Source organism: Numenius arquata, chromosome 8, assembly GCF_964106895.1.
Source record: "Numenius arquata chromosome 8, bNumArq3.hap1.1, whole genome shotgun sequence".
NCBI lineage: Eukaryota > Metazoa > Chordata > Aves > Charadriiformes > Scolopacidae > Numenius > Numenius arquata.
The window spans coordinates 41,899,001-41,926,799 of NC_133583.1; the positions used below are offsets into that span (position 1 = coordinate 41,899,001).

Below are 27,799 nucleotides of genomic sequence, written 5' to 3' on the forward strand. Positions count from 1 at the left end.
CAATGACATATCTTCTTCAAAGCTTCACACATAGCTGGCCATCAAAGGTAAAACTAGTTATAGTGCAAAACTGCTTCTTGGTAGGCTACGGGTTCTTAAATTATATAGTTGTCTAAGGATTCATTTTCTGTTCATGTGTTTGTTTTTTACACAGTGCTTAGAGATTGTTTCTTTTTCATGTCTTTTTCTTCTGGAGCAAGTGGTTTAAAACAGTAGAACCACAGCGCGTTAATGTATACAAAGTGTAAATTTGATCATTAGCCTCAAGCTTGAATATTTTAGGCAGTTTATATATAAAAGACTTGTAAACCAGTCTTTTAGGTAGTTCTTAACCTGAAAACTGTTGCATATTTTAATGAAACTCATTGTGCACTTAGAGTGGCATAACCGAGAAGCAGTTCCAGTGAAATTTGGAAGAGCATAAAGATTGCAATACATAGTATTTTGCTACATAAATCTTTCTGTAAAAAATAGCCAGAAGTAGGAGCGTTCATTCCTGCTCAGCATAATATGTGGTGTTCTGGAAGTGACCAGTGCTTAAGAGAAAATTTGCTTTCTATTCATAGCGCAACTGTTAGCCAACCAGTCAAACAAAATGGATGCAAATGTTACACCTAGCTAAAATCTGAACAGTATTTCTTTTTATGTTGAAGAAGTTGCTTTGCTCTGTACTACCTTTGCTTTATTTACCTCATTCTTCTGGAAATATCTGCAAATAATTAACAAAAGAGAGACAGAGAGAGCACACATGCATGATTTTCCAAAACTGCTGAGAATCTGCAGCTCCTGATGGCTGTATCTGAAGTACTTAACATTTTTGAATATCACATCCTGAATAAACAGGATTCTAAAAAGCAAATACGTAACGTATCATTTAGGTATTGTTTTCTGTAGCTGTTTTGTATGCCCTTGGAAGGGTGTTGGTAATCTTGGCAATACCTCAAATAATTTTGTGTCAGAAAAGAATTCAGCTAAAAAGGCAGTTTCAATGTAAGCTAGAAATTTCCAAGTGTAATTTTGAAATTTAGAATTTTCACACTGAAGTTCCGTCTCAATTCAGATTTTTGCAGACTCTTTTTAGTATTTTACTTTCTTCAAAACAACTGACTGCATATAATTTTCTTAAGTGTCATTAATGTATTTAATAATTTATTAGAAAAAGTTGTATATTTTTCTTAATAGTTAGATTTAAAAAATGCCTATCCAAGGCAATCACAGCATAAGGCCATATTTAACATTTTGGACTTTTCTTAGCATAAGTGACATAAACTTCCCTATTTTTTTTGAGTTGTGATGCACTTCAGTAGATAATCACAGACTTTCAGGAAAAAAATAGAAATATATTTTTTGTCATTATAGAATTCAGAAGTTTCCCTCCTGTCAAGTCTTTGACTTTCCCCACTCCTCATTTGGTTAATTGCATGTGTCAGACTTAATTTTTTTTTCCTCAATTCCACGTTTTAATTACAAGAAAATCCAGAATGCAATCCAGACTTCAGTAGGTCTACTGAGATACTGAAGTAGAATAAAGGAAGTCTTTATGCTTCAGTTGCTCTCATTTACAGTTCAGCATCTTTTCTGAGGTCTACATTCAGAATCCATACGTGAATTAGATAGCTGTGGACAAATGTTGGCTTCTGCAAGAGTCTAGGTGACACTTTGGGACCCCGCCTCCACCCACAAACATCAGGCTGCAAATGTATTGGGGAAGACAGGAGACATACTTCCAGCAGCATGCCTTCTTCCCTGAGCACCAGCTGGTTGTTTCTTGCTTCAGCTGTACATGTTAAATGGCAGCCCTGCTGTTGGATGAGCACTTTTCCCCATCCTCCATCAAGAAAAACTTAAGAGAACTGAAGCATCCCATGCAACAGCTACTGCCTGAAGATCCCCAGTTGGACCATGCAACCTTGGAAAGTTTGCAGAAATGTTGTCCCAAACTGACTCTACATGGACACTCTTAAATCAATGTCAAGCATGTCCGTGGTGGTGTGTAGCTTATGTTAAAAAGTTTGCAGACATAAGCTGGAATATAATTAGGTCTAAACTGGCATATGCTTCCACATGTGGGTTTACAGGGTTTTAGCTTAACCATTTTTCAAGGGATTTTTTGGTTATACCAGTCTAGCTTTTATGTAAAGGCAACATGCTTCTCCTAGATGCTCGAGTTGCCTCAGGTCTTGAGTTCCCGCTTGGTAAATGAAACTGGTAGGGCTGTGTTTAACATTGGATTTGCCCACACAAGAAGTTAAGAAAGCAAAGAGCTGATTTTTGAATCTCATGGTGATATAATTGCATTTACTCCTGATTGACATTGTTGCAAAAGCAGAATGAAGTCCCATATGTTTAAAAAAACTGATAGGTTCGTATGTTAAAATACTTATTACTAATGCAAATATGTATGTGAGTGTATTCTTAATAAAATTTCTTATCATTATTTGAGATGTATAATTATCTAAATATTTTACTATAATGGAGATTGTAGTTTTATGGGACTCCATCCTTCAGTCAGAAAGTGTAGTATTTTAGTGAATAAATGTTCCAGAGTTAATTGCAGCAAGAGACAAATGTGTCCATCTCATGAACTTTCGAATTATTAGTTGAAGAATTATCCAAAATGCTCTTGTTAAAGCTAATTGCAAAACCTAATTTTTGGTCTATAGAAAAAGGAAAAAGGAACACACATTTTTAATTCCCTTAATATACATATTATGATAGTCTTTAGTTGTACATTCTCACATCATGTATTACGGGCATAAAGCTTTAGATTTATGTAGAGGATTTCATACTACTACAAAAATTATTTCTACTGAATTACATTAATGTCATTGAATTATTATAAGTATTGACTTTTTATACTTTAAAGCTAATCTGCTTGGACTTTCCTGGTGCATTTTGGACTATAAAGCAGTTAATTGCAATGCTAGCTGTAGGTTTCAAAAGCAGCTATCAGTACCTTTTCACTGTTCTCAGTCATATACTTGAACCTACAATATGTAAGTAAGTTTACGAATTATTTTTTTCCTTAACTTGTGCGTGCCTGAATTCTCTGATAATTCAGTGGAATAGAAGAGTTTTAAAAAAATAATCCTAAAATGTATTACAAATGAAAAAGTCTTAAGCTAATGTTATAGCTGGGTGTTTTTCCGTTAGCAGCTGACCTTCTATAGCTAGAAAAAAGAAAGTCTTGGCTAGAAGACAGTTCAATAAATGAACAGGCTATATATTGATTTTTCTCCCTCTTCCCTTGTTATGTAATATGATTTTCCTTCCCTTGGAAGAGTTGCTGTCGTACGGGATGGGGCTGGGATCGTGGTCGTGGAAACGTATAGGAATGTGTAGACTAAGGAAGGCTGTCACAGCAGTCAATAAGATCTGAGAGGTGTTGACTAATTGCCTGCTAATTACACAGTAAATTGTCTAATTAAGCTGATGGTTAATTAGGGTACGCTCGCACAGCAGTCTTGTGGAATTTTTGTCTGATGTCTGGGAAGCAGCTTGTGTAATTGGCAAACTGGTAAGGACTGGCAGAGAACATGACTGGGAAGCACGCTGCCAGTAGATGACAGAATAAGGATGCGTTTGCACAAAGGTTGTCATGTGAACACTGAGGGGTTTGTTAGCCTTCTCCAGCTACGTGGCAGCGGGCGCAATGAGAAATTTAGCTGAAAGCTACTGGAAGCTGTAAATAAAATAAGGTTTAAGTGTGTACTGTTAGAAAAGCTGTGACTTATGCTCTTCTCGTATTTTAGTCAGAATTTGGACTGTAGATAATTAGATTTTTTTGCTAATGAACACAGAGTATCAAAATTCTCATATAAAAAACTTCACCAACTTGTGCAATTTGACCATGACAGTATTTATTGTATTGTGATCTGTTTACTGGAGTCACAAAATTATACGGGTTCCCAGGATACTCCATTTGTATGTTGATGTTGAAAAAGTACAGCTGTTAATAAGGATGCTCGCCAACCTTCATATATGGTATTCTGAGTCCTCATTAGACATTGTGCCCATCCCTAGATGTGACCGAGTATGAATAGGTCATAATGATGCTCTGAATTAAATATGTATACACTGTGCATAACTATAATATGATTAACGAAAGTATCCAAATTCCCAATTCTGACCCAAAGCCGATAGAAACTGTTGGGAGTATTAAACAGTGAGAACCTGGACAGTACAGGAGTACAGACACCAATTCAGCAAAACATCAATTCACTGTGATTTCAATTTTTAATTCAGTAAAATAATGTGGTACATGCACTTTCTTAAAGGTAATTACAAGTATAAACTTCCTGCAGTATCAGCATAGCACAATACAGGACTGAGTCTTCACATGATGCTGAGATTTAATTTTGCGCTATGTATTAGCAAAATCTAAGAAAAAATAGCTCTTTTGTATATCATGAGCTAAACTGAAGAAAGTATGTCTGCATGTATTTATTTATTGGGAACATTTTGATGTCACTTGAGCAAAATTAAGCTTAATATCCACTTTCAGTCTTGGAAATGATACATTGTTTCAGAGGTCCCCATCATTTTACTTTTTAGCATTTGCAATATGTGGTTTGGCCATACTGTCTTCCTGGAATAAAAAGAAAACAAAGTGAGTTCCAGATATTGTGTGCTGCTAAAATTACTGATTTTCTTTTTTCTTTTTTTTTTTTTTTTTTAATTTAAACCACAAATATGTTTCTTCTCCCATAGAAATACAACATTTTTTAAATCAAAATTTGAGGGAGAAAATTAGACTTTCTTTGAATTAAAAAAAAGCCATTTTTGTCCTGAGATCTTGCTGCTTTTATCTCCCTGCACCTGCATAGTTAATAATGCCTTTCTGTAGCACCTTCTATGTTGTGAATTTTTGTTTATGATTTTTCTTTCAAAAATAATTGAGCAAAATTGCGGTACACTAAGAGCATTCTCACTGTGCCAGTCATCAGACATGGGACTCCAAACACTAACAGGCTGATCTAGAAGGCCTTAAACCTTCTGTAAGGGGATTATAACAATACTTGTAATATTGCTCCGTGTATATTTGCACAGACTAAAATGCTATGATTCCCCTGCATCAGATTCTGTGAATAGTTGCATAAAATGAAAAAGGTGTAATTCATCAATTCAAGTCAAAACCATACAAGGAGGCCATAAGTACCTAATTTTCTTTAAATAAAATATATTTTAAATTTACATGTGATATTTGCACGTGTGTTTTTCCACATCCATCTGCACATGTGCAAAAACAAACCTCTTCATTTTTCTGTACTGTTTTTTAGGGATTATTCCTTAAAAATATTGGAGAAGCTACTCTTTTTGTCTCTGAGAGCACATTCAGGAACAAAGCTTACTTCACCAGCCAACTGCAGGAACTGAAAGCGTACGGTGCAACCATCACACTTGCTTTCATTTTCTATCATGGGGCAGCAAACGGGTATGTTGCTAATGCATTTTATTCTCTGAAGACAGAGAAAGGAGTTCAGAGGATAATTGCTACCTTATTATGTCCTTCAAAAGGAATTTTTGGCCCATGCTATTATGATTTATGATTTAATAAATCACACAAACATAGAAAATCCAGTAATTCACACGGTATAGTAAATGTATTTATGTAAAGCCATATTGCAACATCTAAATCTGTAATAACAAAAAAATGCATGGCGATAATGCTGCTGTTAAACAGCATCATTTAACAACTTTTTTTGAGAAATCATGGGGTTTTTTGAATGTATTTATGTTTTCATATGCAGTTGTAGCTGTATCTTATCGTATATCTGTGCTTTATTGTGGACTTGATCAAAACTGGAAGCATTTCGCAAATGTCCTAATGCATTCTTTCCCAAAGCATCCTTATTGTCTGTTTTCAAATCTCATGCTTAAACAATGGAGTCAGAGGAGCCTGTTGTCGGCGCGTTGTTGGTATTATGTTCCGGTTTATTGCGTGTGATGGTTCTCTCCCTGTGCAGTTCAGGAGGGTTCCTGTTTGCTACCCTTTTATTTAATGTGTATATCAAACCATAGAGAAGGTTTAGTAAAGTGACATTGATTGAAGTGTTTTCAATATGTCGAAACTCAGCTTTATAACTCGGCTGATTTAGCTTGAGCAGTTGATTGCATTATTCAGTGTTTGTGGGAGACTGGGGCATGGTTGAGAGCATGCTGAGCAAAAGTCAATCCAGACAAGATAGGAGTAATGCTGGGATCGTTAGAGGAAACATCCAGAGGCTACGGCAAGAGAATTATCAGTCCTTCTGGCTGAGGGATGTAGTTCCATTCCAGGCTGTAGCTGCAACGGCAGATAAGAGCCAAGAGCCTACACTCCTTTTATTTTCTGAATGCAGGCCTTGCTAAGAGTATCCATGCTTTATATTTCAAAGTTAACCTACCACCGATACATGCTATATGGGACTGCATCTTAAATCAATCCAAATGTTGTCAGTGGTGACAAACTTCACAACTTGAACCCCACAAAGTGCCTCATTGGGGAATTAAAAATGCGCCCGGCCCGTACTGGCTGTTCTGGTACACTGGGATGGAGGGGAAGGAGATGCTGGCAGTTCATCTGAACGCTGTTGTTGCGTGTGCTGGGAACTCTTGCCCTGAGGTGATCTATAACAGCCTGAGTCTCTTAACTCTAGCACAAACTTGAAGAGCTTGTTTTTCCTCCTTAACTTTGCAAGAATAGAGGAAAGGGTGAATATTGGGTTCCTAGTTGCTACTGTTTTTTTTATTATTCTGTTTAAGTTTATGTTGCTGCCAAGAGCAGTGTTCTTGGAAGGTCAGTTGATTGCTGCTATTGTGTAGGAGGTATATTTTAAAGACAGCCAGGAGTACCTGGAATACATGTTTTCACATGAAGGTAATGCAGCTCTCAAGCACATAAATAAACAAATCTTATTTTCCTATATTCTGGGTGTACTTAAACTCAGATGAATTTCTCTGCTTACATTTATGGACTTTTTCATTTGATAGCCAGAAAAGTTTTGTGCCTTTAGGGAGAACAGAATATTGGAGTCCATGTCTGAATTTTTGGACTATGCATTTTTGAGTGTCACATTTTTTTAATGGCTATACTTTTGTCATTTCTCATTCCAGGCTAAAAATCTGCATTTGTCTTGGGCTAAAATTGAACAGATCTATCAGCCAGAAAATTCATAAGGGAATATTATGATATTTTTTTTTTCTGGAAACAGAAAGTTTAACCTGGAAATACAAACTTAATCTTCACTTTACAATAAAACTGTATGTATCCAAATACTTTTTTTTTTTTTTCACCTGAGCAACTTTACCCTCATAATACCATTTACACTGTCTTTTCCGTTCTAACCCTGTGGTTGGAGAAAGCTCTTAAAGTATATGAAAGAGAGAATAAGAACATATTTGAGAGTAAAGTATTAAAACTATAAACCAAAAAACATCAGTCTTGCAACTTATTTCTTACGCCCCTCTCTTCAGTACTGAAAGTGATGCTTTGCTACTGTAACAAAAATTTTTCTTAGTGTGTGTTGGGAGTTGCATACCTGTAGATACATAAGGTCTGTCTTGTGATGTGTATTTCATTGCTTTTTGGATGTTTTTTTTTTGCTTCTTACATTCCTCCCTTGGAGTAATTAAAAAAATTAGTGCCAGAAAGTGCAAGGATTTAGTGAGGTGTAAATTACCAAAAGATAACAGTTTCTACCCAAAGAGACTGACAGATTTCAAGCTCTGCTAAGAATCTGTCTGATGGTCGAATTCATGCAGAGGAGAGACTTGCTTCTCTCTCAGACATCCTCCATGTGTAGCTTGCTTCAATTGTGTTCAAGGGTTCACATTCCCACCATGCCGCCTCCTTATGTGTTTTCCTTATCTTTTTAGAAGTCTTTTGTCAGCTAGCCTTTTCTGCTCTTAAATGAGCTTTTATCACAGGCAGTGGACCATCCGTACTTGTTTGTTTTTTGCAGGATTCGCTGGACTGCTTCTTGTTTCTGATGTAGATGTTGGAATACAACATCACCTATATTCCTGCTTTTCTGTGTATAAAACAAGAGTTCACAGTGTGCTAGCTGGTATTCAAAAGCACAACATTAGTGCCCGTTTCGAAATAATGCAACTTAATAGCATAATTGAGGATGTAGTATTTGCATTCAGCATGCATGTTTACAGTGAAGTGTCTTGATATAGATAAGATCTCATGAACAGAAACTTCAAGTGCAACAAAGAAAAACATTTTTTTTTGAAGTCATGGAAATGAGATTTGTTTATTTTAAGAGATCTTATGTAAACGTAACTGGGGGAGGGAAAGCAAACCAGCGTTTCTAGCCAATCCGTGTCTGCACACATGTATCTCCTCTGGCTGGAGCTTTCCCCTTTGGTGCCATTAGCATTTTCATTTCAAAAAACGACAGTCTGCAGTGGAAGCAGTAAAAATGTTCAACCTGTGGTTTAAATTATTGATTTTTTTGAATATTGAAGCTGTATTTCAAATGGGTTTTGTTCGAGTTACTTCTGAGTAGAGGGTTCCAGAGGTAATTTGATATCTAAAAGCCTGTGTATTTCAAAGCCATTTCACTCTTTTGAGTTCCTTCAGCTGATCAGCTGATTGGGTAAAATACCGTATTGTCTTCTGAATTGCAGGCAATAGATAAACTGCAGCTCAAGGTTAGCACGTAGACTAGCATACAATGCTCTTGGTGATTTATTATGTGTATTCAGTGTCCAATCAACTGACAAAAATAGCTCATTTATTTTTAATGCGGTAACTTATCTTCACTTAAAAAAGAAAAAATCTTTTCCGATGCTACTATTCACAGTTTAGATGGGAGAATTCTGCTATCTGTATCGTTAGGTAATGATGCGTAATTAAAATCAGGTGAGTTCATGGTACAGAATCCAGTATGTGTAAATAGAAAGTAGATGCATATATTTTCACAAACAAATCATGTTATATTACTACAGAATAGAATGGCTGCAGTGAGAGAGAAGTCCCTTTTAAAGAACTGCAGTACAAGCAGCACTCATGTTTATATATGAATACTTTCACAAAGGGCTGGGTTGTTGATGATTGTACATGTACAATATGTAGGAAGTTAGCCATTCTCAGCATCCTTCTATTCACAGAAAAAAGGAAAAGTAAAAATGATGTTACTTTAACAAGGCTCAGATCTGGCAGTGAAGCCATATTGGAATGCATATTGGAGTTCATGGGAACTGTGAAAATGGAATTAATTGCAGGAATGGGCCTGGTTAAGACGCGTTATTATCACTGGTGACACTGAATATCATAGAATAATGGGATGATTCAGATTTAAAACAGACAGTTTTTTTTTCCCTTAAGGAGGCTATGGGTTAAAGAGTACCAAAATAAAATATTGTTTCACTAAAGTATGAATTATGCAAATTCAAAATTATACAACTTATTTTGCAGATATGCATATGTAGTGCATATATGTTCACATAAAATTCAAAGATATGAAGGTAAGTCATGAGAAGATGCATGGCATAAAGAGTTTACATAATGTCTGATTGGATTCCCTCCTACAATAACTCTAGTTTCTATGATTGTAGTTTAAGAATTTGTCAAAAATTTTGTTGATATTCTTGGGATACTGCACTTTTGCATTGGAGTTTACAAAATACTGTTTAAATACCATGAGGATTAAAGTTTCTGTTGTATCACTGTGTGCATCAAATGGTCTTATACTTGCTGATATGCAACAAAGAAGCCTGCCCTGCTCTGCACTGGCTGCACAAACCACTGTTAGCTACGTGAGAGTTGTCTAAGATAAGCAGATATGTAAAAACCAGTTTCTTACTGCCTCCAAAAGCAGAAGCATGCAGTCCACAACTGCCTATGTACTTTCTTGTTTTGCACATTAAGGTAAGTGAGCATTGACTATACTGTATAGATTAATCTCCATACTTGGGGATACAACTCTGGGCTGAGGATCAGCAATTCAGGGCTGTGGAAGGAGGAACGCTGAAGCTCAGTGCTGTGGAGCCATCCTTGCTCCTGAGACAAACTTTCATCTTGGTGTCAAACGTCTCCTGTGATCTGGCACGTGTCGGCAGCAAGTACCGTTCCTCAGGGAGGTTCTGCAATCAGCTGTGCTTTAAACTCTAAAGTTCTGTGGTAGGAAAAAGTACGGGAAGACATTCCCTATGTCCTATTTATCATTAATATAATTATTCCTAATTGAGGATTTCTTGTGGGACGAAAAAATATATTTCTCCTTATAGGACTTTGTGCATGACTTTTTACCTTTAGCATCAGAAGGCTTTTGAATCCTTGTCCCAGTTTTAAATCAATATTCTATTGGAATAAACAAAGAGCCTTCAGGTCAGGCTGCCCTCTCTAGCTGAGGACAGATTTATTCTTATTATTCCAGTTTTGAGCATGCATAAGCCTTTTGTAGCACATCTCAGCTGGCTCTGCCATTAACAGTGCCAGAGATCTAGCCACAGCCATTGTATACTTTCTTACACCCCTGTGGCAGTAGTAGCGGGAACATTTACCACAAATTCCCCAAACGAAACCCTCACTCAAGTGTAGTCTGTAACAACCACCTTCCTATTGATTTCAAGGGGAGTGGACTTCATGTCTAGCCTATCTATGTGTGGCTGCTAGATTCCCTGACAAGCATATTTACTTAACTGACAGACCTGAGCAGTGACTCCAAAGAGTGCTGGGGTTTGGGACCTATTATAGATTTAATGAGAAAGAATATGGTCAGCTCAGAATATTTTTTTTTTTTCCTCAATGGTAAACAGAAGAATTGTCTTGCTAGGAATTTCCATGTATCATGGCTACATTGAGTTCTTACAAGAAGATTTTAATGAACTTTGCTTTTTTTTTGCTTTATTAAATTTGTGCTTTATGTCCCACGGGGCTGAATTTAAAAGCCAATAGAATGTGTCATTTTTCCTGGGCGTTAAAAAAAGTTAATAGGCAATGATTAACCTACTGCTATGAAAACTTCAGGTGAACCCAGAGGAAAACCAGACCTGAGATTGGGGCCTCTGTGTCTGCCACAAGCAGGTGGGAATCAACTCATCCTTTAGCATAAAAATTCTATGTACACTTCAGCACTTGTCTGCATGGATTCCTGTCTGTCAGAGAAGTTAAAACATGTGCAAACACTGAATGTTTATTTATTACAAGCTCAGTCTGGAAAACTAGAATCAGCCCAGCAGGCTGGAAATCTCTGCTTTGAGGCTCTCGAGAGGAAAAAGCCATCTCTCTCTAGATTATGGAGCCTATGTGTGGTGCCTCTTGTGATGACTGATGGATGAACACACAGTGCTTTCAGAGACTGATAGCAGATCCAGATGTGCTGCCTCTGCCCTTCCTGACTGCAGCCCACCCAGGATCTGTATTCCCAAAGCCCCTCCCTGGGACCTATACATGATGCCCCAATCGTAACATGCTAGCAGAGTTCGTTCCATGATTCAGGGCGTCAGGAAAAATGTGTTAGTCATTACAAAAAAGCTTATTTTATTTTATATCCAATCAGGATGATAGTTTAATCCAGAGTGGAAGATTTGGGATCCTTTGCAAGTTGATTTATAGGAAAGTAATTTCAAAAGAGTGAGAGAGAATTGGTATAATTTCCTTTAATTTCTCACCCCTAAATGTACGCAAATGCTAATCAATGTTTATAGTATTTAAGCATTCTTAATCCTAATGGAAAAAGAAAATGCTGTAGGTAGGTACAAGACGTACCTCAATATTTGAAATCCATGCCCAGTAGAAAATTTAAATACATGCTTCAAGGGAGTCATGGGATTCTCCTCCTAATTACTTAATCCAGCAATAAAAATATTTTGGATTATACATAAATTAAAATGTAAATTTGGTGTTCTGTACCTCCCCGATGTTGATTCTTTGTGCAAGAATTTTAACAACTCTTTAAATAGGGTTGTAGTTAAAAGATTTTTTTCTTGATTATTGAAGAAATCATATTTTTCTCCCCTTAAAGGGAAGCATCTATTCTCCCTTCCTACTAGGAGAATATAATAGTGTTGATTTACTTATAGCAATCTGGGGGAAAAATATTTTAGTGATGGTTCACAATTTATTAATGGAGTTTTACAAAACAGCCTCTAGGAACAGCTAGAAATACATTGATTATGTGGCTTCCCTATGAGAAAACAGTAATTAAAATTATACCACAGATTCTATCAGGACATGTTAATATTTAATTAGGCAATAAGTGTGCTTGGTACAGGTGTCCAGAGCTGTTGACAGGAGCTTTGTTAATCCATGTAGTATTGTCTCTTAAATAAATAGTTACCTCCTTGCTTTCTTCAAGTGGAAGTTACGTGCTTAATTAGCAGACATTAGAATTCTTGTGTTAGAGTTTTTGTTTGTTTATTTAGTTTCTGTGTCTATACATTGAGTGCAAAATCCTAGATATTGTGGGTTTTAAAGAACCCATTTTCTCATTGTTTGCTGTTTCTGTTAGGGATTTTGTTAGAATGATGGCACTACCTGCAATTCTCTCCCATTTTTTACCTAGAAGAGCTCATTTTGTGTCATTATGTGTCTTGGCTTTTTTAGTTCATCCCTTTAGGAATCTGCCACTACTGATGTTGCCACACTGCCTTCTTACAATGTTTTGTTTAGCAATTAGAAAACAGTATTAGAAAAAAAAACATCGACTTGTCTTTAGCAATGATGTCTGAGAAACAATGTTAATTTTGCCTCCTCTTGAAGTACGAGAATCCATTTGTATTCTCCTTGTAAGCATAACTCCTTTAGTGACTCTCCTAAAATTGCTGCTGCAAACACGTCATGTAATTCTTCCTTCTCTTTCCTGGCTCTTACCTGTTTTTTTTATTGGGTCTTATCTATGTTGATTCCTGCCTAGTTTTCTTAGATTCGTACTTTAGACTGTCTTTTCCTTCCCACTTCATGGGATCATTCAATAGTACTTGTCTAGAATGAAGTCTTTAGAATTGCTGCTCCTTTGTTTGGCCAGTTAAGTACATTTCACAACAAGTTTTGATTGCTGATTTGATGATGATATTCCCTGACAGCTGAAAATGGGCTAATAGTTTTAGATGTCTGTAAAAGAATTAATCTCTTAAGGCAAGCTAAGTTGTTATGATCTAAATCCACTGGAGTCCCAAGGGGGTGAGCATTATAAACTGGACTAGTATTTTTTAATTGTTATGCATTAATTTTCCATCTTTGTGAATGTACAGAGGTCCTCAGAAGCCATGCCACAGAAATTTCACTTTAGGATACAGATCAAAAGCTGCAATCCATGTAGATGTTTTATTTATCCATGTACTCCTATTTTATTCCATTTGGTTCCCCTCAAATCATTAGCATTGCAACATTTTGCTTGCAGCAGAGTAATAGAATCCAGTCTTAACACGTTGATCACTTGTGAGCATCTGCTGTGGGTTATTATCCAAAAAAGCCTTGTCAATATTTTAAAGAACATAAATGAGTTACATATACAGAGTTTAGGTTTTTCAATAAAGTTCATCAGGCACTTCATCCAAGTTCCACAAATAATGCTTTGTTCACTCAATAATATAACTTGCAGGAGAGTGATTTTTTTACACGGTTTCAAGACATTCTATTCTAGTATCCCAGGGATTATCTGTGCTGTTATATTATAGCATTTTGTTTAAATGTAGATAGTATCAAACATCTCACTTCATGTAGTCTGAAACGGACATTTCTGAAAGATCAGGTTTCTTAGTTGTTCGCAGTACAGTCTATATAGTACAATGAATAGCTTCAGATGTATTCTTGGAGCTGAGGTTACTTAAAGTTCGAAAGATGGTCCTTTTTTTTTTGGTATTTTGAACTCTGTGCTTCATTTAAAATGGCAGGGTTGACCATCCGCTGCTGACTTCTTCATCAGTGACTGTTTTTCATGGGGTTGTCTCCTGGGAGGTGCAAAGCACAGTCCAGAAAAAAATGCTGCACTGTGAAGGCTCTGGTTGCTTAATTAAATGGAAAACTAAAAACCTTCAGACAAACAAACATTTGTGCCAAGGAAAAATTAGATTTTTTTTTTTTGTTGGAAATTGTATAATTTGTCAAAAAGTTGTGGATAGTAAATTTCTAAAGAGCTTGCTACTAGATGTTCTTACTTTACTCTTATTTCTGATTTTCTTTGCTAGCTGAAGAACATCTTTTCCTCTTCTTTTTTTTTTCTTCTGCTACAGCTCATATGCTGTTTGTTTCAAACACTGGAAAGCTCTCATGGAGTAAAGAAATTATATTTGTTTCTAGAAAAAAAACAAAACAAAAAACCACAAATGCAACAAAAATTACCACAATGAGAGCCTGAGAAATCTGCTGATCAGCTTCAGATTTCTTTCTCACAGAAGTCTTGGATGTTTAAACATGATTCTCTGTTCTTGTGGCCCCTCTCTGAAAAGGAATTAATGTTTTAAGACAATTACTGGGCATTTTTCTCATCAGCCAGCTAAAGCAACCATTCATTGATTAGGTAGTTTACTATATCAAAACACTGACATCTAAGAACCATACACTGCGAAAACGGATCCAAAAGTAAATGTCTGAATACAGATGCAACTGTTCTCAAGAACTGTAAGTCTGCTTCTGTCTTCTATTGGTATAGCTTTTGACCACAATGCAGTTTGACAGCAGAAATTTAGTCATGTCCTACTGCTTACACCTTTATCAGAAAACTGATAAAATGTGTGCTCACACTGAACATTAGCAAGAAATTTTTCAAATGTCCTTCATGTTTTTTTCCTTTCTCTTCTCTCCCTCCCTCGCTTCCCTGTCTCTCCCAGAGAAACTGATATAAAGCTGATGAGAATTTGGATTTGCTTTGAAAGCATCTTTTGTTCAAAGACTAATTTTAACCTTGTGATAAAGATTGCTTTTTGTATTCTATTGAATGTGATATCCAGTAATTGTTTGTCAAGGCAAAGTGCTGTAGGACGTAGTACATTTTAAAATTATCTTTTGTAATTACAGTACAAATGTCTTTACATTCTAATGTCTGGGAAACAAGCAAAAATGTCAAAAATAAGAAAAATACTAAATGTTTTAATTTTAAAGTGTTGTGGCTTTGTATTATGAAAAGGTTTTTTTAAGAAAACTGCTCAAGGCAACGTAATTTTAAACAAGGACCAAAACTTCATTTTCTTGTAAAATATGTAACTCAACTAGAAAACATATACTTGTACAGTTGACATAAACATTATAGTTACTCTTTCATTTCTTTTGAACTTTTACTCATAATTCGTATTGCTTTTGTCTTGTACTTTAATCTCCTGATTTATTATTTTAGGGAGCTTTAGTTTGTAAAATTAGGACTTCTAGTCAAACCATCATGCATGAATTAACAAAGGTTGGGGGACTGCTGTATTTTAAGAAGGGCAGCAGACCATTTTTACTTGACTTGCAATGGGGATGAGATTGTCCCAAGATTATTCTAATGTAAAGAGAGTAAACAAAAAAAAATTAATCTAGTGAGATTATCTAACAACCTTGGGATTTTGCTGTCTTAATCATAAATTGGTAGTGATGGCCTACTGTCTGAAAATTTCATTAATAAGAACAGTGGTGTGCTGAGCAAGCAGCAATGATAAAAGCTTACGTAGAAATTAAGTTCAATGTCTGTAAATTTTGAAGTTTCTCATGGTTAAATCTTAAAGCACTACTGAGACAGTATAGAAAAACATCAAATACGTAGTAACTAAACCTCTAACTTGTCATTTGTCTTTCACACAATATAAGTGCTTCAGCAGGTTTTCTCCAAAATCCTGACACATTGCTTTTTCCCTTATGGGGCTGCAGTCTTCTGTGCTAACTTATTGATTTGGAAAGCTAGCTTGCTTGCTGGATCTGTAGTGTTAAATTGGTTTAATAAACTCAAATGGGATAGTGTAATGTTGTAAAAACACTTATGAGGTAAGTCTATTTTCTAAAAAAATAGTTTGCATAACTCAGCTTATTCAGTCTAGAATTCGAGTAGAATATAAGGAAGGTTTACAAGCACTGTTTGTACTCCAGACTAGGGCTATAAGGTACGTACTTTCATCTTTGCAAACACATGACAAACAGCTGTCAAAAGACAGATAAGTATCCTTTTCCCCTCTATAGCATACTAGGTCTTGTACGTCAAAGCTGAAGAAGTGTAGTTTATAAGTAAAAGCAAGGATCTTTTTCAAGATCTGTTCTGTACTAATGGAGAGATCAGAGCATTTGTGCTTTAAATCACCATAGTTAACAATCCTGGAAAGCCGAAGAAATAACAGATTTTTAAGTTCAATTCTTATTTTGGTGAGAGAACTTGAAAAATAATTATTTTACATCATTTTATCATTATATGCTCTCTTGTCTTCAAGAGAAGGAAAGCAATGAAGAGGAAAGAGAGGGCTAGGTCTAGACTTCATTCACAAAAGCAATGAAAAATGAAGGTGTCTTTATGGTACTAAATTTCTCATATCTGGTTGTGGAGAGATTAGAGCAGTTTCTACATGGTGGGATGTTCTGAGATAAGTTTTTCTGGCAAGGTGGTTTCAGTTCTTAAAAAATGCTTCTGTATTCACGGAGGGAAAGAGAAGGAGAGAGTGAGGAAGTGACTTTGCTGAGATTTTTAACTCATATGGGAAGAATGAAGTCTGGCCTATTCCCTTACTGAAATAAAATGCTAAATACAAGTATTACAAATTCAACAGGTGGCATTGTCTGCAACATAACAGTGGTTTGTGCACTGGAAGGTGCCAGTGTTTACATCAAACCTCCTTGGGCAGAAATCATAAGCAAATTTACTTGCCTTGCTCCATGAGCCAGTAAGTCTCACTGTATGTTGTAAAAATCCTACTCTAACAGATAAGGAAATTAGTCATTAATCTGCATGGTTGTACCTGATGAAATGGGTTTGTGTTTGTGGACGTCCTTGCTGTGGATTTAGCTTCCTCTTAGAAGGAGCCTGACAAGCTCAGCTGGAGCTTGGGGAAAATTGGGAGAGTAAGTTGGTGCTTTGGGCTGCAGAAGAGGAGTCCCACAGAGATGTCACCTGTCTCAGAACTGATGGAGGAGAGAAAGTGACGAACAACTCGAAAAGGATGTATAGGAATGGTGCAGTGTGAAGTGATATTGTTGCTTCAGGTTTCACTTGCCTTTTGTGGATGGTTAAGACTCCAGAAGGGGTGATACTAGACACAGTCTGGCTAGACAGCTGAGTCACAGAAGAGGCAAATCATCACAAGACCTTGAGTGAGAATTGGCAGGGAATTACGAGGACATAAGTCTGTGATGCCGTTTGTATCTATGAGGGTGTGCAACAGCAGTGAGCCAGATTTCCAGAATGCTTTAACAACTGCGATATTAGGCAGAAAAGGGCAACGTCTCCATCTTCTCTATATTTTTACATAGGTTGAAAGTGTGCATCAAGTTCTACTGTAATTAGCAGAAACTGTAGGGAAAACTGAACCTTGATGTTGGGGGGGTTGATTAAAGCATTTAGAAAATAAGCTCTAAAAACATTTCAAACATACTGGATTTTGAAATCTTTACAACCTTTTCAATACATCTTTGAAAATCTGGGGAAAAGGAGTGCATCATAATTTGCTTAAATACCTGCATTTTTCAGCTATTGTGCTTTACTGTTCAAGTAAAGAAGGTGATATATTGAATATAGTAGAAACTTATCTTTGGGCTTTTTTTACATTGCAGTTTACTGTCTGCTAGCTTTAAGTATGCTATTTTGAGATACTTGAATAAAATTACTTTAATAAGGTATTTATTTAGATCTCTTCTTCACAAAGAGGCCAGTGTGGCTGCCTTGGTGTTCATATTGACATTTAGTAAGTAGTAACCCCAGGAATGTACAGATGCATACTCCACTTGGCAAGTGTAATGCCCTCCCTCCCTATAAGAAAGAAAGGTCAAATAAATTAACTTTGTAAAAAGTAGTAATCTGCTCATTGCATTAAATCTTTTTCTCATATTAATGAAAAGAAACTGGCAAAGGTCACTAATTCCTATCTGCTTTCATAAGTTAAAGATGAGAAAAGCTTAATTTGAAGTATGCAGTGACTTTCATTGACTTTGGGGCCAATGCTGCAAGGCAAGTTCTCTGTGTCTCAATAGAAGCCTCTCAGAGTGAAGAAAACACGTTAACACTTGGCGTAGTGTGATTAAATGCATTTTTAAAATCCAAAAATCTTTTTTGAAACCTTAATTGTGCTGCAAATATTTACATTAGAGAACACCTGTACTTTCAGGACTGAATACATGTACAACAGGTTAATATGGTAATTAAAGATAAAGTTAATTAATTTTCTTTCCATATCCCAAATATAAATGCTTGTGTGTTCTCTTAAGCAACTTTATTATTTCAAGTGTTCATTAAAATACCATTAGCTGTAATATTTTGGAAAAAAATGGGCAAAAAAGAATGCTTCAAGCTCTGCAAATCAATAGAAACACATCAGAGCTTTGATATGAAAAATCATATAGTTTTATGGTTTTGGTTCTTTTTACTATATTTGCTTAATATAGGTACATTAATTGAACAGGCATGAGGCTGTGGTATACATTTTTGGGAGACTGTTTTTATACATTCCAGCAACTGACTTTTTTACACAAAATTTTTCTCCAAACTCTTTTTTTTTTTAGTTTCTAGGAAACATGATTCTGAAATAAAAATGTGAACCTAGTTAATGAAGAGCTGTCTTCTTGATGCCCCTAAAACACTAAGTTGAGAGAGAGGTGAATGGCTTGATTCGTTTCTACAGCTCATTAACTTCCACACCTACAGATGACAATGTTAATATTCTCAATGTGAATTATTTCTCTGCTGATTAGTTTAGGAGAAACACACAATGAGTGTGCTTATCGCAGAATCTAACACTGTGCTGGACACCCCTTTGGGTCCCTTAAATATTCAAAATGTCCCTTTGCCCAAACGTAAAGGTCTCTCTCAGCTTAAACACCGTGGTTGCGTTTTTACAATACAAAAATCTGTGGCAATCACTAGCTGCAAATGTGGACAGTGTGAAGCAAAACAACTTTTAGACTGAACAGTAAGGCATGGGCTGATGAATTGATTTGCACCTTTATTTAAATTGAACTGGCTAAAAAGTGCTGAGTGTTTGGGCAACATCTCTAAGATGTTGTCTCAAACCTCCCAGCCAATTAGACTTAAGTAGTTTAGAATGCAATGATCTGATTGCAGAGTTCAGAGATTATTTGAGCAAATGGGACCTGATCAATGCCGTGGGTCTTTTTTTTTTTTGTGTGTGTGTTAATTAATCAATCAACAGGAACAGAAATATATGTGTAATGCAAATTAACTCAGTCTCAAGTTACCAGAATACCAGAATTGTTCCTAAGCAGAAAAGAGGAATCCAAAGACAGCAGGATATTGGTTCTTTTATCTGTGTAGCACCACTTTCTTAGGTGGTGTCCTGAGCTAAATATATTTGAGAGATTGATATTATTGTTTCTGCTGTGCTCTCCTGGGGAAAATACTCAGCTTTTGAGGCAAAAGAAGAAATTCAGTAACTGAAATATTCATGATTCATTGTTGCCCCTTGATTCTATTTGTTGTCGCTGTTTCTCTTCATTTCCATTAACTTCCCCAAACCAAGTTGTTTTGCTGTAATCTAGTACTGAATACAGTTTCCCTAATCCCCAAGTCTACATTAATTTGCAAGATTTCCCTACAAAACAAATTAATTTTCTATGGACTATTCTGTTTCCCTTTGCCAATGATTTTTTTTTTTTGTCATTTTTTCCATGGCTTTGTCTTTTAGCGTGGTCAGATATAAGCTTTGTTCTCCTCTAGTTGCTCTTTATTAAAAGTCTTCTATCCTTGGTCTTCAGAGTACATAAAAGCTTTGTGCTATTTTTCCCAAGGACTGTTTATTGCTTCAGTCGCATGGGGAGGTAAGATGCTTGATTCGTTTCGGAGTTTGGGGACATTCTGCTATTCCTGTATGTGGACCTCTATTTTCAACTGCATGCAGGAACCAGACCAACTCATCTGTCAGGTCATTTTTCTTACAGCAGTCAGGTTTTTTAGAATCAAAAAAGTTTTTGGGTTCAAACCTTGAAGTGCTTCCTGTCAGGCTTCTTGCTTCAGTTCCATTTGGCTTTTTATGCACATAGAAATTTTTATTAACAATAAACGGGTTGTGTGCATAGCTATGGATAAAAGGAAAAGCTGGCATTTCAGAAAATCACAGAATCACAGAATGATATGGGGTTGAAAGGGACCTCTGGAGATCATCTAGTCCAACCCTCTGCCAAAGCAGGTCCACCCAGAGCAGGTTGCACAGGAACATGTTCAGGCAGGTTTTGAATGTCTCCAGAGATGGAGACTCTACCACCTCTCTGAGCAGCCTATTCCAGTGCCCTGCCACCCTCAAAGTAAAGAAGCTCCTCCTCATGTTTAGATGGAACTTCCTATGTTCAAGTTTGTGCCCATTACCTCTTGTCCTGTCACTGGGCACCACTGAAAAAAAGACTGGCCCCATCCTCTTGACACCCACCCTGTAAGTATTTATAGGCATTGATCAGATGCCTCAGCCTTCTCTTCTCCAGACTAAAAAGACCCAAGTCCCTCAGCCTTTCCTCATAAGAGAGATGTTCTAGGCCCTAATCATCTTTGTAGCCCTCTGCTGTACCCTCTCCAGCAGTTCCCGGTCCTTCTTGAACTGGGGAGCCCAGAACTGGCCACTATTCCAGATGGGGCCTCACCAGGGGAGGCTGAAGAAAAGGAATGATGAGTGCCAGCATTTGGCCAGACAATTCCTATAAACAGGGAAAATCAGTGTTCAGTTAAAACACCAGAAGATGATCTGTCACAAACCCCGTGGCCTGGAGCACTATGGCTATTTCAGCTGCTCTGACCTTACCTGCTGATTTTGAGGTGGCAGTAACAATCGGCCAGCCACAAGAACTGCCCATCTTAATGAAAGAACCTGTGATACCATGTAAAATTAACTTCTAAGACTGAAGGACATGAAGTTGGTGAAGCCCTGCCAATATACCATTTGCCTAACTCTCTCCCTGTTTAGCTTTCGTAGATGTGGCAGGAGACTGAAGAGAAGGATGATGGTAAGGCAAGTTCAGTGTAGGTATTTCACACTCATCTCAAAGAGACAATTTTCGTTTCTGTCACTTGTGTGATTTTTTTCTGTGTGTACATAGGCAGATTCCTTGAATCATCACATAAGTCATAAATTCCATTTTGTTTCCATGAACTGTGAGTCTTCTTGTGTCTGGGGCTGTCATGTGCTAACAAGAGACAGGAGAGGTGCCAGCGTGCCAGTCGTTACAGAGTCTCTCCATCTAGCTTACTCTGAGCTAGGAGAGGCAAACAAGGAACGTGATCTTAAATAAGGACAGGGTATCCCTCTCAGGAGGAATCAAGACAAAGCAGCCAGGTGGCAATGTTTGGATTTCAAAGCCAGGAAGGATTTTTGGAAACAAAAGCAGCTTGGTCAGGAAAGATAAAGTGATAGCACGGACACAGTGGAGTGGTCCTGTGACACCGAGGCAGTAGGGAGGCAATGGAAGCTGCCATTCGAAGGAGCAGCTGTCTGCTGGCGGGGGACAGGAGGGGAAGGTCCCTGAGCACCACAGGGGATCTCACAAAATCTCAAGGAAAACTCAAGAGTGAGGAAACGTAGGCAGAGAGATGTATGTGTGTTTACTGTTTTATGTGGCTCTGTGTATCTCTTGTGGACATTAAAGTGAAGAGTGGCTGCTTTTGAGACAGTTTGCAAAGTCTGTGAACTACCTGATTCAACTTCGTGGAATCCTGGAGAGATAAATTGTCCCTCAGATGTCGGCTATGACTGAATCTGGGAAAGAGCGGGTCGAAGCCATGGGGATTTGGCAGCAGTCGCAGGGTCTAACCAGGGGTCTCTGTTCTTAGAAGAGAGAAGAGATTGCCTGGAGACCCAAAGCAGATACAAAAACTTCAGAGTGTTTTTGCATGGAAGCAGACTGAGGCTTTGGAGTGTCCCGCAAGAGGTATAATCTAGGCTGTAATATCTCAGTCTTTGAACTCTTACCGGTAGCAAAATGAGAGAGACTGGAAGAACAACAAAACACGCACATAGTAAGATAACAAACAGTACCGTAGGTGGCTCCAAGCATTGTCTGACTTACACACGTGTGTACAGGTACACACAAACAAAATGCAAATCACGCCATGTGGATCTTATCGTAATTTGCACTGAACCTAAAAATAATAGTGCCCAGCAACAGACAGGCTGTTAGCTCAGGCTTAGTGCCATACTACTGCAGCTGCTTTGCTTCTGACTGCTTCGGAGCATGGGAAAAGGAAGCTCACAGTCACTTGCATCATGGTCAAAGAAACTCATATCTGTTGGAAAATGACCATGTCCACCCTGTGCTTGCAGGAGTAAGGTCAGATTGCCAGCATTTAAGTCATTGGCTTTGCATATTTTCTCATGCTGGATGATGTGATAGCACTGGCCTGTGTGTATGAATAGCTTTCTGGGGTGAAGTCAAAGCACAAGCTCCTCTGAGGCAGTTTAAAAGGAGTGAAACACTCAAGAGGATAATACGGAGCAAACTGGTGTAAATAGTTCTTCTGCATAAACTGCAATTTTTGTAATTTATTTTGGGAGTGAGGGGAGTGTACTTTACTGTTTGGTTTTCGTTTGCATACATTCAGAAAATGTTCTGAATTATTTTTTTCTGAAAATATAACTTAACTGTTAAGAGGGAGATGAAGCTTTTGTGCTGAAAGGAAAATATTATAATAGGAAAATTAGGGAATAGTGTGATGTCCGTGTTCCAGACTTATTAGGCCTGATAATAGATGAACTGGTGAGATTACTTTGTGTGATTTCTACATATGTAAATGGACATATAATTATCTATCAGTATAAAATATTAGTGCATATTTACTGTATAATAATTAATTCAACTTTATAAACAGATGATTACCTCAAATTTACATACAATGTGAAGAAAAGTCCCTTTATCCTCTGTAACTGCAGCATTTGGCAGATTCAGGAATAAATAATCTTTTGTGGCAAGGGTATGCCTTATCAAACATATGCAGATCAGTGCTAATTAATGCTAATTAAGGTTTCCTGTCTATCTAGTTGGAAAAACGTCCAAATGTTATGAAATCCAGTTAGTATGCCTATTACCCTAATTGTTTTATATGGGATGGTTCTTAATTAAAATATGTAAATTGACCTTAATTGCTATATACTAATGGAGGTTCATGTTATCTCACTAAAAATGACAAGATGGTGAGGAGGGGTACTTAAACAAATAATTCTGATACATTTGTAAATAAATGACCTTTACTCAAAATTATTTTTAATTGGAAATTGGCAAAAGGAACATTTTGCCATCTATGTTTCTCTTTAGTTTTAAATAATGTCAGAATTTACAGTTCTGTGTTAATATAGATACGGTGACATTGCAGCTTAATTAAGACTACTAAACAAGTCAACATTTTGCATGTTTACTGTATGTTTCAAAATTGTTTGTTAACCTCATGTTGACCTTCAGAAATGTCGTGCTTTACAATATTGATTTTAGTTTTCGCTATTTTGGTTTATTTTCATCTCTTTTAGTCATATCATTTCATTTGTGAAGTTTTGTACACTAGTATACTTTTGCTGGTGACTGGACCAGTCAGAGAGGCTGGTGGGCAGGACCTCTTTGTGATTCATCTGTTAGCGTAGGACATGGACTTTGACCCCCTTTGGGGAGGATGGTTCACACGTATGCTGTTACGTGACTGAGGCCTACACAAGTTTTTACACAGTGTTGTATGCCTTCTGCCCAACACAAAAGCATTCTTTAGATGATGGCAGTTTTTGTATGATGGTTTTATATGGCAGTTTATAGATGCCCCATATTGGCATTTTATTGATGTTGACATATCATTTCAAACACACAACAAACATATTTCTCCTCTGATATAGGTAATCTAATTAGAGAATTTGCTGATTTAGAGAACTGACCTATAATTGTAGTTTTTATTCATAATAACTGCATCTTTAAAACAACTGATACATTTAAGTTTATATTATGTCATAGACATTGTTGATATATGTATGCTTCACTTTGCAAAGCCAATCTGAAAGCTTTCACTGTTTTGCAGGATATTGTGACCAATGTTTCTCCGAGGATTGTGCGTGGAATTACTTCAGGTCCTATGTATGGCCCAGGCCAAGGCTCTTTTCTAAACATTGAACTGATCAGCGAGAAAACAGCAGCATATTGGTGTAAAAGTATTGCTGAACTGAAGGCTGACTTTCCAAACCATGTAAGTACCACTCACTCGTAAAGATGCAATGTGCTTCTTTAGAATCTCCGGTTTATAGATCTGTGAAAACTCACCTATTTAATATTTATTAAATAGAATGCAAATTGCTTTATTGACATACAAGTATGTTATTAAAAAACACAAAAGCCCATCCAAATAATCTTTATGACAGAAAATTCTGTGAAATGACTGTTACACAAACAGACAACTGTCATGATTCTTTAGTTAGGCTGACGGTTGCATTCAAATAGATAATATCAAGGGAAAGAGTTGCTCCCGGTGTGGATGCTTGTCAGTTCCACTGTGAATAATTTTGAATTTAAGGTCATATTTAAAGATGTAACTTATAATAATCATTTTCATTGTGAATTTAATTTTATTATAAAAAGGATCTTTGTTGTTTTGATTCTTAATCCATATATGAAAGATACTTCTAATATTTTTATAAGCAATTGCCTGCTTTAGGAGAAAAAAAGCAATACTGACTTAAAGTTAACTTAACTTAACTACAAGGATAGAGTTCTGTTAAAGCCATCTTGGATATGGGGAATATCTGGCTAGAAGGTAATAATCAAAGCTGGGAGCAATGATGCCAGCTAGCTAGCATAAGTGATTTTCAGCTACTCTTCTAGTGAATAAGAACAGCAAGGTGGAAAGTAAAATTCACCTCAATCATTATCTCGAATGGATAGAGGTAGAAATCCCAGAGCCTACATATCTTCTGTCTTGAAGCTATTACCTCCGTGGTTCAGCTATGAGCAAAGTAAGTGAATGTTGCCGAATATCTTATTGCATGAAGACAAGCAGTTGGCTTATTTCTTATTCCTGGAGTTTAAATGTGCACATCGATAAGTGTAAAAAATGTTTAAACTCATTGTATTGATAGTAAAAGTTAAGTGCTGCATGTTTAATATCCTACTTCGCTATGGATGGACTGTGTGTTTCTTTGCTGAGGTTCATATCACTTTATTTACTGTGACTGGACTTCATAATAGTGAAAGTATGAACCAAAAGATAATATTATAATTCTCTGATTCTGATTTTAGCATCCTTTGACAAAGTCCTGGATATTGCTGTTGTAACAGTAAGACTGTTGGCCATTTCTGCTATGGGAATGGTCCCCACTGCAGTGTTCACCAAAAATCTTTCCCAACATTTTGTGCATGAGACCAAACCATTCTCTTCTGTGAGGAGAAGCACAAGCAACAATTTCAAAAGGAAAATTTGAGTTTTCTGAGACTTAGCCTCTTGTGTGGGATGAAGAAGTCTCACTCTTTCATAGTTCCTGGGGTGAGCATCTTCTGATCATCCCTCACTGTGTGAGTTATTACTTTGAGAATATGAATTTAGCTCCTGCACTTTGGCTGGAGCCAATGTGGCATCTTTGAGGTTGGTAATGCCTGCGTGGGCATGGGGGAAGCAGTACCCAGCAGTAGACCTTGGCTTTGCTCACAAGGATTTTTAAAATGTGCCCGTGAACTCATCTAAGAACTGTCATAATTATAATGGTAAATTTGTTGCTAACTGAATCACTGAGTAGAAATCTCTTGGTGCTTATTTTGAAATATTCTGTATAATTAGAGCTTGCAGAATTTTTTTCCCCTTAGTTCTCATTAATTTCTCTAGAAAGCCTTCTTAAACTTGATGCTTTTGGGGGGGGTTTATTAAAACCAAACCCAGTTTCTGAGAGCTGTTTGGGTGGACTTAATTAACAAGCAAAGAATGACATTTTCTGCTCAAATGAAAGCCAAAGAGAGATGAGGACACAAGTGATTACAGTAAAAAAACTTACCTTGCTACAGTAAATATTAAAAACAAATCAAAATTTATACATAAGTACTTTTGCTATGTAATATGAGTAATTTAAGGTAGGATTTATCTTACAGATGAAAAGGATATGAGCAAAATAGCTACCTCACTAGAAGGTGTTCTCACAACAGCATCCTATCTCATACCATTAGGAAGAAGCAAACTGTAATGCAAAAAGAGCAGCTAAATTCCCCCAATAAAGCCTGGGATTTAAACTAAATTTTGCAAGGCGTTGTGCAGAAGAGGACCACCAGGCACAGCTCAGTGGATAATGTCACGTAACTGTGACATGTTGCCTCTATAGATCAGGAACTAGCATCTCCCTTGTGCCGTCTTCACCCCTGTCGTGGGTGGCCTCATTCTGAGGCTCTTCTGACTCCTGATTCTTTCTTGTAGCTTCCAATTATCTCTGTCTGGAAGTCTTTCTTAGTCTTCTCTTCTATTAGCTTCTCCTTTTGACCCTGAATCCACTTCAAGTGGACTAGGGGTAAACTGAGGCAAAAGCTGCCACCAGCAGAAACTTACTTCAGTGCCACCGGCAGTGAATTAAATATTTGTAAGGTTCCAAGCAGAGGAGAAAGGAAAAAGAAAAAGTATTTGGATTTTGTATGTTTGCATGTGAAGTATCATCTAAAGCTTTGATGTTTCAATTTGAGACTTGAGTTAATTTAATATTTAGTAATTAATATTTAGTAATTAAGATGGTATGCACAGTATGGGCCCAAGATTTTTTTTTTTTTTTTTTTAAATCAGCTGCTTCTCTGTTAAAATGATTTGCAGTTAAAAATGGAATTGTTTTCCTTCTGGTACTTCAGTCCTCTCATTAAGGTATTACATCAGCAATTTGGCTGAGGCCATTTAAAATATATGGTATTATTCTGCATTGTTTATTGTTAAATTTTCAAAGGATGCAGTTTTAAAAACACTGTGTCCACTGCTTTCCTATATACCAAGAAAATAACCTTTCAGTCAGAGAGCTGTGAAAGTGAGAAGAAAATTGATCTGTTTGTATTTGTCATCGTCTTTCTACTTTCCCAGATATTGTAGTTTTACTTATATTGGCCTCTCTTTCTGATATCTAAACATCTTCCTTACATGGTTAACTAAAGTGGGTTTTTTTATGAGAATCTATTAAGTATTTGTATTTTTCTGTCTTATGGTCACACATAGCATCTGATACCACAGGATTTATCATTCTGTGTAATTATTAATCAGAGAATCTGGATTACTTTTTTTGGTCTTTAGTAGTAGATACTGAGAACTTGACAGCAAGAAAATATGGAACAATTATTTTATTTATTTCATTGTCTTAAATGTAATATTAAAATGTTGCTTCTGAATTAGTATAAAACTGACACCTTATTGGCAAATTTTGCATCCCCACTCCCCCAAAAAAGTTTGTTTGTAAAGTGCAATAGTAATCTAAGGCTCAAGAAAAAAGTGAAAGAAAATTATCAATAATCAGAATTTTCAGACTGAAATTTAATTACCACTTGTTTGAGAAGAATGACTACTGAAACCATAATCATAGTCTGGTAGTCTGTTCTCTTTGCTGCCTGCTGTAGAGGGACATTTTGGCCAAGGCCAATAAAAGCTGTTCCTGTGTGGTATAAGTATTACCTCAACATCATAATGAGAAATAGAAAAACTCTCCCTTTCTAAGACCTGCTTAGACTGGTTTGAAATGTCAGAGGGGAGATTTGGAGGTGGGGAGTGAACAACTGGCTGGGTGG

At 36.8% G+C, this 27,799-nt stretch overlaps 1 protein-coding gene across 1 annotated transcript in view; it reads left to right on the forward strand.

Moving 5' to 3' along the window:
* The window catches only part of DPYD (dihydropyrimidine dehydrogenase), a 366,613-nt gene that overhangs the window by 196,740 nt on the left and 142,074 nt on the right, over positions 1-27,799 (forward strand). Inside the window, 1 exon segment of the mRNA XM_074151782.1 lies at positions 24,093-24,257. Coding sequence (XP_074007883.1) covers positions 24,093-24,257 — 165 coding nt within the window.